General features: G+C 43.6%; 1 protein-coding gene across 1 annotated transcript; it reads right to left on the bottom strand.

The window, feature by feature from the left end:
• Positions 1–4,090: 4,090 nt before the first annotated feature.
• ZBTB14 (zinc finger and BTB domain containing 14) lies at positions 4,091–10,086 on the bottom strand. Its single transcript, XM_058027353.1, has 3 exons — positions 10,028–10,086; positions 7,827–7,895; positions 4,091–7,426 (listed from the first exon to the last, which is right to left on the bottom strand). Exons 2-3 carry the CDS (start codon positions 7,827–7,829, stop codon positions 6,083–6,085), a joined length of 1,347 nt encoding a protein of 448 aa, XP_057883336.1. The 5' UTR covers positions 7,830–7,895; positions 10,028–10,086; the 3' UTR covers positions 4,091–6,082.
• Between the last annotated feature and the right edge of the window lie 663 nt (positions 10,087–10,749).

Here is a 10,749-nt window from a genome sequence, read left to right as displayed (position 1 = left end):
AAAGCAGTCTAGCTGACATTACCTAGTGAAATACAGAATCTATTCCTATACTTTGGATATATATTATCTGCATTAACTAAAAAAAGTGATTATTTTATTTTCCCAGCATGGTATCTAAACCAGATCTACAATAGATGTAAATTACTATGAAGTGAATGTTGTCTACTTCTAATACTTGCAAAGATTCAAAGATTAAATTATGTTGAAAATGCTTTTTTTTCCCCATACTTTTGGGATTTTAGTTTTGTCCTTCAGTGAACTAAATACCTTTGTCTTTTATTAAGAACCCTTTCTCCTTAAGCTGAGCAATTTGCCACCATTCAAGACTGTGCAGAACTGTTGAAGAGGCAAACAGGAGTAGATTAATTTAAACAACAAAGGAGAAAAATAGTCCCCACAACTTCAATCCCCAAATGCCACCCTCCAGAAAAAGCAGAAGTGACACATACAGATCACCCTCTTCAAAATCCCACAAGTCTACCAGCAATGGATGCTGCAAGGAAATGGTGCCTGATCCCTTCTGTTGCCTGGCAGCTCCTCACAAACACCGTGTAACATGTGCTGTGCTTCACCGCTTCGTATTTAATGTGGTGCCAAAATTGGGCAAGCCCTGCTCCATTCCTTCTAACTCCAGCAATGTGCTCCTGCCACGTACTTTGGATCAAACCTAATGAATTGGTTCAATTGAAAACTAACTCACATAAGCACTGATTTGCTTTCTTATGTAAAATCACTCCACTGACTTACTCTAAAGCCACAAAAGCTGCTAAATCTGAGACAAACGAGAAGGAAATGTGCAAAAGGTAACAGGAAGAAAGAAAAAGAGAAAATGAGATTACCCCATTTAGCAACAGTTTGCAGTTCACTATGACAGTCAAAATACAAAGCTGCTGTCTCAGGAGGCAGCTCCACAACAGCTTAAGCTGCTCCAAACTGAGGCTGTTTTTCCACTGACCCTGGTGGAAGATCCACCAGTGGCGCTAGTGGAGCTCCACTATACTCCATTCTCCTGTCTGAGCACTTTGAAATGCCACAACAGGGTTTTGTTCTGTAAGCACTGCTTGTGGTACCCTCCGCTCTGGAAAAAAAAAAGATTTCTATTAGTGAAGAATGAAAACTTAGATGCAGGGAAGCTTGGTCTTTAGAATATTTTAAAAGACAAAAATACTGTATGTTGCTTGCATATACAGATTACTTAAATGTATAGACAGACCACTGGGAGGAGGTCAGTAAACTGCAAGTGGCAGCACTGCACGGTTTGAGTGGTTTTGGTTATTGTTTTTAACAGAATGGGTTTACATCAGAAAACCCATTTCTCTAAACATAAAAACTTTCATCCTTTGGTGGGAAAAGAGAAAAAGTGCTCTCATGCTTTAATGATTTCATGAAGATTATCTATATTGAATGCATCATATCTATGAATTTATTTTACTTCTGAATGAAAATACAACTTTAGATCTATTGCCTAATATGTTGCATGTAGTACTGTCCTTTATACTTCTTTAAAGTGGCTCAGTATTATCAAAAAGAAAATACATTTGGAATTTTGATTCAGTAAGAATTCTCATTTCTTGTTAGTATCACTCGTTTTACAAACTCATGCTCTCAAACTATAAACTTTTAAAAAAATCATAGAAAGAGTCTGAGATACAGGTATCCAGAAGTTCTGCTTTGGCCATGGTTTTTGACACCCCTATACCAAACAGATCAGATGTAGTACATCTTTATTTATACAGTCAACAGGTTTACCCATAAAAAGTAGATGCTTAGCTACTAAATAGTAAAAATACCAGTAAATTAAAAACTATGTATTAACCAGATTCAAAAATATTATTTATATTTTAAAGAGTTACATTGCTGTTCATATTGGAACTACTGAAGTTCACCAATTTTCAGAGTTCTATAAATATCTAAATGATCAGGGCATGCAAATAAAAATAATATAGAAGGACAGTGGAGAGAAAAACACTGGAAAACATATAGTCAGTACTGTATAAATCACTACTTTTAGCTATTCAGTTATTTCAGATTTCTTGCATTACATTTAAAAATGCTTCCTGAGAATAGGTGTCTCAATTCTTATGACACATATTTAACAAATCTATTCATGGAAATCTTCCATCTGTTCTGAAATGAATAAGAATGTTACTATAATTGTTTTAGATCTACATGAAGACAAATGACAGACCAACTGCTGTAATGGAATTTTTAATGAAATGTTCACATTTCTGGCTGACTGGGCACACTACTGTGATCTAAGGACTAACAGAAAAAGATGAAAATTCCTTAGATCTGTCTTCATTGTTCGGGCAGAATTATCCTGTCCTGTACCTATCTGTAAATGCTTACATTCAGAAAAGTCATCTGTTGCACACAGTAGATGATGTAGTCTCTTTCATAAATGCTTTGTCTTCTCTACAACACCACAGCTGTATGTATTAATAGAATACTTAACAAAAGATAATCTGCCACTAGAAGTATGCTTTAACTTTAGAGTAGACTTTCTGGCATAATCTGGTATTTTATTCTGTATTTCACACAATTCTATTCATTTAAAGTATCCCTATTTAATGGAATCATGAAAGAAATCTCTATATTAGAAAACTGAAGCCTGATCTTCAAAAGAACTCCAGTTTGGCTACCTAAATTGCAAGATTTTGAGAAGTATTTAGCATTCTGTAGCTTACTAGAACAAATAGAAGCTGACCTCAAACTTTTGCTACTGAAGTGAGCATGAGGAATTTCTTTTCACAAAACAAGTTTTAAAATTCTAATCACCAGGTCTGAATCTTTCTGAAAGATTAAAGCAGAAAAAAACCCCCACAAGTACTCACTCAACTGTGATTTGCCTAATTTTCCAATATTTTTAAAAATATTGATAAGAGTAGTATGTAAAAGAAGAGCTAAGGAGTGGAGACTTCTAGTTTCCGAACTGAGTTGTGCCAAATAATCAGCAGCATGCCCATGGCTAATATGATTAGGATGGGAAATTAGGCAGATATTGCGGTTCAAAATGTGTTCATTTTGTTCCTTTTTCCCTTAAAAAAAATCCAAACAAAAAACCTTCTAAGGAATGTTAGTCTAGTCTGGCCCCAATAGAACCAACAGTAAAATTTCCATTAATTGGAGAGAATCTCATCCACTGTCTCAAAATGTAAAAGAAGTTGCTGTCCTTGTCTAAGCAAAAATAAAAATGTGCCCATTCCTCAATGGACACAGCTCGTACCTTACAGCTCATTGTGCTGGAAAACCTCATTGGCTTGGAGCTGATGCACACCTGCTTTTGTGCATGGTGTCCTCTGGCACGGACAGGAGAGAGATGGGAGCAGTAGCCTTGTAAGATGCAGACAAATTTACCTGAACTTCACAGACACACCCCCACAATATATAGGCTAACATTCCTTCAGAATATACAGATTAGTTTAGAACACACTAACAAGAATATAAATACAGCTAAGGATATCTCCATCCCTCCACACCTGTAACTTTTACAGCTATAAGCTGTAACAAAAACAGAATCTACTCTGACGTAACACACCATGCTCTCACACTTTCCACTGTGAGTCTTGTCATGCAAGCCTGCTTTTCTATAACAATCTCAAATTTGCAGCCTGACCACTCGTGCTGCTCGTCAGCAGCAGTTTTCTTTAACTATAATACTTGAGTTCAGTCTTTCCACTCCAGTGTCTGCTGTCCCAGTGACCTCCATTTTTATTTCTTACTTTCCAAAAAAAAATCCCAATGAGGATCTTCTTGAGAGGTTATGGAGTTTATCCCTCAGCTTCAAATCAAAACTAATCGTATTTAAACCACTCCTAATAGATGTTTCTCTAACCCATTTGTGAATGTTACCACTAGTGGAGATTGCAGTACCTCCCCAGGCATTCTCTTTTAGTGATTCATATTTAAAATATCTTCTTTTTTTTTTCAAATGTAATTGTTTACTGCTGTAATTTATGCTCATGGTTTCTTGCATTCTTCATAGCAGACCTTGAGAAAATTTACTTTCTTCACATTTTACACTTTTGAACTCTTATCATAACAGATCTGTTTTGTACAGTCTTTTTAACCCCGACTTACCTAGGAAGAAGTGCACACAATTTCAGATAAGAAAACATAGCAAGACGAATATATTTAGAAAAAAAAAGTAGATCCTATTTTGGACCTACTATCTTTATATCTATGATCATATACAGTAAAACATTTTAACAATGGTCATTTATCATGTTCCTCAAGAGAACCAATAAAATGCAATGAATACACATCCTCTGATGTTGCACAGGTACAAAATGTATAGTTTGTTTACAAACTAATATTACTGAATGTAAAATGAAGCAACATTTTAAAAAAATATATTGGTAAAGGTCCAAAGTTTACATTTTCTAAAATATTAAGGTCATGTTTTATTTACAGACCAGCGTTTGAACAATTACTGGCATTTAAAGATAACTGCTTAACCTGATGAATACATGAATAAAACAAAGCTGTAAAAAAAAAAACCTAGACCAAATAAAAACCCCTCAGTAACTGAAGTTCCATATAACAGTTCCAAAACCACTATTTTAAATTTCTATTTAGAAAAGCAAGATGTGATCTACCACACAGTAACTTATCAGAAACTGGTCTAACACTTTGATATGCTATAGTTATCGCAAGTGACCAATGTTACCAACCACGTGCCCGAGTGTGTTTTTTGCCCATTCCAACTTCAAATGAAGTTTTCACAACAGCTGTATTATTTACAAATTTAAAATAAAGGGTTGATATACCTTTGGATTGCATTGCTGCTGTTACTGTGTCTTCTCTTGATGACCACAAGTAGCAGACTGCAATCCAAAGACCACTTATTTTCTTGACTCTGTGAGTTAACTATTGTTATCAGCATGTACCCCAGCTGGTTAAAAACAAAATAGACTAAGCAACTGACGAATAGTGAACACTCACCCAGGATCAATTCTGACAGAACTCACTCACTGAAGTCCCCCTCTTGATGAGGGGTGGCATGTCAAAAGGTGGAAGCTTTTAAACTTGAACAGGACCTATGAGCTGTATGATCAGCCACGACACAAACCCCAGCTGAGCCTGCGGGCAGGTATGTGACACCCTTGGCTGCAGCTTCAGGAGTCTGGCAGTGACACCTGGTCACCTGCTCCTGCAGATACTCCTCTGCCTTCACTGTGCTAGGTTAGGTGACCTGAAGTTGCATAATAAAAAAACCATCTCAGGCTGTATTAGCTTTTACTGATTTTTACTGGGTTTGAGTAAGGAGCATGTCTCCTCCATGCTCCACCCTTTTTCCTTTGTGGCCCAATCCCACCTCTGGGGCCCTGTATAAAAGTGAATATAAAAACAAATGAGGCAGACATTTTTGCCCACAGAAGGGACTGGTGAATGCCATGACACTTCTGCTTTGCCAGCCAGAATCCCTGTGAATAATGCAGTTTTTTCAATAATGCAAGTAATTCATTAAAACTTGCCACCTTTATAAAAATAGGAGGATATCTGAGGGAATGGAATAAGAAGCAATTTCATTTTGATTACCATCCTCCTTTACACTCTCTTGTACCATCCTACATTAGGTGAAAAAAGGCAGAATTAAAAAGCTTAGGGATTCAGTGTATGCTTCTCATAAAAATTGTAGGTACAACGCCTAAGAATTATGAAAACCAAATAACTTCTTTCCATGTTTGTGATTTTTGAGATCTCAGCGTTTTCAAGCATAAGTCACTGATTCTCACTGATTGCAATGTTTACATCGTATTCAGTATTCCATACTGGATAAAGGAAAGTATCGGCCAGTGATGATCCCTGCTACAGAGAACTTGATCACATTCTCAAATTAAAGCAGTTATTAGTGCATTATACTGCTAGTGACAACAAAACTGTTTCACATTCTGAGAACATCCATCTCTGAAATGTTTTAACATACCTAACCAAGCGAAGCTATGTATTCCTATGTAACATTCAAATCCTCTAAAAATATGCTTTCTTGAAAAGATTCTCAGTCTAAATGTATATCAACAACAGATTTTGCTCCATTTAATTTCTTATATTATTTCTGATAAAGTTCCTACTTTAGTTTTTAACTACAGGCTATAGTTTCTAATTGTTGCTCTGCTTCAGCAGCCATGGCTGCCGCCTGCAACTGTTCTGTTTCACTCTGGATGGAATTGGCTGCTGTAACTTGCTTTCTTTCACTGTGCATATTGTTCTCGTGCCTTTTTAGGTCAGATGCCTTAGCAAATGCTTTAGTGCAGGAACTGCAGACAAAAGGTTTCTCTCCTCGGTGCCTTCTTTCGTGGTCTTTGAGGTGGGACTTGTGCTTGAAAGCTTTATCACACATATGGCATGCAAATGGCCTCTCATTACTGTGAACTCTTTCATGCTTTTTTAGATCTGGTGCACGAATAAAAGACTTCCCACACACTTCACAACTGTAAGGCTTGTAACCCGTGTGTATTTTCAAGTGTTCTTTCAAATGAGCCTGCGTGGTGAAGCCCTTTGTACACATTTCACAAACAAATGGTCTGTCTGCAGTGTGTAGTTTTTCATGTTTTCTCAAACGCGCTTCATCGGAAAAGGTCTTGCCACAAGCCTGACATACAATGTGTTCCCTGTGACCGTAAAGCAAGTACTCAAACTTCATATCCCCGGCTGCTGTGGTCCATCCTGGTGTCTGCTCATCTTTCACTTCACTTATGCCATCATTAAATGTGAGTGCCTGAGGGGTCTGAGATCCTAAGTCTTTAGATTCCGTTGTTTCCATAGGTTCTACTTCTTGGCCATAGCAGTTTACTTTTCTAACCTCTTCACTTCCCAGCTCTTTCAGAATTGCCTCTTGCACTCTCAGAGTAGTGGTTGGTGATTTACCATCTTCCTGACTTGGGGGAGTGCCTTCTACTGTCACATCTGATGGACTGTCATCATGATCTCCAATCTCTTCCACCTCATCATCTTGGGTATCATTGGGTTCCCCAATAGAACGGTTCATTTTTAGACAGTACTTGCTCTTGGACTGTGTGTTTTCTTCAGGACTAGATACATCACGTTTTTGAGAGCAGAGTTTGTCAAGAAACCGAATACCAAGGATCTGGCCTGAAGACATCATCAAGTTTACATCCTCTTTTTTAACAGAAATCTTTGCAGTATACATGTAATTGAGAACTTCCTCAAAAATATCAGAACGAAGAAAATCTATTTCTATTACTGATGAACTATCAACTTCAAGTTTTTTGAAAAGCTTTTTGAAGTAGGTACTGCAGGCAGCAAGCACGCACCTATGGGCTCTGAACTTAACATCTTCAACCACAATAGCGATGTCACAAAACTCTCCTTCCAAACGTTGTTCATTCAATGTTTTCAGGAACACAGTTTTGTGATCGTCGTCATTATATTTAATGGTTTCAGACATACTGATGAAAAACTCCTGTAAATTAACAGGAAAATTTTGTAACTTTTATAAAGCAGTCTTAGTCACAAAACCCCAAGAGATTAAGTAATTTCCATCATTTAAAAAAACCCAACTTTTTTTTTGCATAAAATGACCACAAAAAGCCTGTTAGACTGTAAAAGTATTACTCTGTAACTGATTTTAAAATTGTGAATGTATAAAGTTCTTTCTTATGTTACACAATTTACAGCTGTTCAAATCTTCATTACAAAATTGAAAACTTACTCTTTAAAACTCCAATTCTCATTAAATATATTATCTAACTCATAAGCCATTATTATAGCTAAAGGAAATGTTAACACTAAAAATGTGTAGGAAATACTCTAAATAAGTCAGCACGATAAACTAAATTTGAAATATCAAATATAAGCCTTACCATGAACAACGCGGGAAGTTTTCTAAGCAAATGATTATTAAATTAATCTCAGAATGGGCCACCTTCAGCCTGAAAGATGAGAAGATAATAACATTTCAATATGTGATAATATTGATTCCAAAAATTATTTTGAGTGTTAAAAGACAGCATTTTCAATTATTTAAAATTAGATAAAATATATTGTTAAAATACCCAGTTATTTTCTCAATGACACTACAGACAACTGTAGAGGACAGATCCATGTGTTTATTTTCCTATGGCTACTGCACTTCCCTGGTTCCACTTTCCTGCTACTTAACTTTGCACTAAATCTAAAGGTCTGGAAAACCTCGCTGGGAATCACCACAATTAACGCAGTAACCAACCCATCAAGAAGGTGATCAGTCTTCTGCTGAACCAGAGAGCTGAGCCAGCCTAGCAGAGGGTCTGGCAAGCAGACCAAACACCCCAAAGGACAGAAAACCAGGGACAGGGATGGATGCACATCCAGGACCAGGAAAAGGGATGAGTGTATCAGATTTCCAAACTATGGAGATACCAGAAAACAAAAGGATAATGCAAGACACATAATTTCAAATTATTTAATCCCAACTGACATCTAGTTGCGCCAAAGTAGGAAATGCAACGGAGAGGAGAATTTAATACTTTGGAACAAATCCAGGGCCACCTGGCACAGATCTCCTGGGAATTTCTTCCCTAAATTCTAATTTATCTGTAACCATATATGAAACAGAAGCAGATGACAGGTATGATGACAGGTTTGCAACTCTTGGTGCTGTGTGTTTCACACGATATGAGAACACCTGGCCCTGCAGGTCTGGCACCTCCGCTAAAGTGTCCCCGGTTCACAGAAAAATTAAAATTAAAGAAAGGGAAAAAAGGACGGGCAAAATTCTTTTCTTAGTCCCAAATAATCAAATTTTAGGATAGCTAGATAGTAAGTCTGTAAATATTTGAAATATACAAAAGGAAATGAAACCAGAAAGCGATATTGTATATATTTATGGGCCGTCTGGTTCTGCTGGCCCAGGAAAATGTATCGGTCCAGCATTGAAGATGGTAGGGCAAACAACTATTTAAATGGGATCTTTTTCGAGTTCTTTGCAAGATGGGAAAAGCTTTCTTCTTAAGCAAGCATCAAAATGTCACTGGCAATAATCTAGCAACAATTGCACCGTGCTGTTAAGCAGTATGTGGTTTTGATGCAATTCTGTCCACACTAAGAATGAATTATAGAAGTAATTGGCTGAAAACAGGGCTGCGGAGTATACAGGGGTGTGCAACTGGCAAAGAACAAAGTTAGTCCTTTGCGAATGGAGCGGGTCAGGCACTCGCCCAGAGCGTTTCTAGCTCTGGTAACTTATTCCACTGGGCAATTCACATTTATTCCTCCACACGCTTTTCACACGGCCGCTACCTCCGCAAGGGCCGCAGGGAGGTGTCTGCGGGGCTGCGGCTGCTCGGGACGCGCTCGGTGCCTCCCCGCGCCGGCTCTCGCGGCCGCCGTGCCCGTGACCGCGGAGGCGCACGCCCGCTCCACGCACCCGCGGGCGCGGCGCAGGCGGGTTCCCGGCGGGGACCGGCCCGGCCCCTGCCGCGCCGCCCGCGCTCCCGGCCCGGCGTCGGGGGCGCCCGCGAGCGCCAGGCGGCGGCTCTCCGGAGCGAGCCCGGCGCTCCCGCCGCGCCGCCTCACGGGGCTGCGCGGGGACGGCGCCCCGCTCCCTCCTTCCGTCCGTTCCGTCCGTCCGTCCGTGCCTCCCTCCCTCTCTCCCTCCCCCGCTCCAACGGTTCTCGCGCGGCTCCCGCCGCCTGGACGCGGCCGCGCGCCCCCTTTGTTGCGGCGGCCACCGCCGCCGCGCGGGACCCGCGCGCCCCAGCGTGCGCATCCGCCGCTGGACGCGTCCTCTTCCTCCTCCTCCTCCCCCTCCCGCCGGCCCTCCCCTCGCCCGCGGGAGGCAGGCGCGCGGCGGCGCCGGGGCTGCTGGCGGCGGGCGCGCCCGCGGCAGCGCCATCTCACCCAGCGCGCGCTGCCGGGGCTGTAACGGCGGCGGCGAGCGGGGGAGGGACGGCAGAGGGAGGGGGGGAGGAGGAGGAGGAGGGAGGGGGCGTGCGAGGGAGAGCGCGCGCGCGCGCAGCGCAACGGCGGCCGGGCCGCGGCGCGGGAGGCGCGGGGGAGGAGGGGGGAGAGGGCTCGCGCTTACCTGCCGCCCGCCCGCGCGCGCGGAGCCGCGCTTCCCGGGGGGCGCGGGGGGGCCGCCGCTGCCACTGCCGCCGCGCGGGAGGGGGACGGGGGAAGGGACGGGAAGGAGGGAGGGAGGGAATGGGGGGGGAATTTGGGGAGGGGGTCTTGGGGGGGGGGGGCCCTGCGCGCGTCTCTCCGGCCGTCACCGCCGCCTCCTGCACGAGCACTCCAGTGCGCGCGCGCGCGCGCTCGGGGAGGGGGGGGCGCGGGGGGTGCGTGCATGCGCGGTGCGAGAGGAGGGCGCGCCTGTGCCCGGGGAGCGCGGAGGAGGAGGAGGAGGAGGCTGGGGCGGCGGGGAGGGGGGAGCAGCGGGGCCTGCGGCGCGCCAGTTCCCATCGCCCTCCCCCCGCTCCGGGGGACGCGCGGCTCGGGCCGCGGGGGCGCGCGGGCCGCGGCCGTTCCCGCCGCGCCTGCGCCCGCCGCGTGTGCGAGCCCGGGGCGCGGGCACGGCCTCCCCCCGCCAGGCGGCGCACGGCGGCGAGCGCGGCGCGGGCTCGGCCCCGAGCCGGGCGCGGCGGGACCCGCGCGGCCGTTGGGCGGCGCTCGGGGGCGCGCCCGCGCGTGTCCGCGGAGGGGCGGCGGCGGCGCTCGGTGCGGGAGCGACGCTGCCCCTGGTGTGTCCCTTGCCCGCCACCGGGAGCGGAACGGCTCTGCCCACCCGCACCCGCCCGCGCTCCCTGG

The sequence above is a fragment of the Melospiza georgiana genome, chromosome 1 (genome assembly GCF_028018845.1).
Source record: "Melospiza georgiana isolate bMelGeo1 chromosome 1, bMelGeo1.pri, whole genome shotgun sequence".
Lineage (NCBI taxonomy): Eukaryota > Metazoa > Chordata > Aves > Passeriformes > Passerellidae > Melospiza > Melospiza georgiana.
The sequence above is the reverse complement of the archived record's forward strand: the minus strand, read 5'-3'. Positions and strand labels throughout refer to the sequence as shown.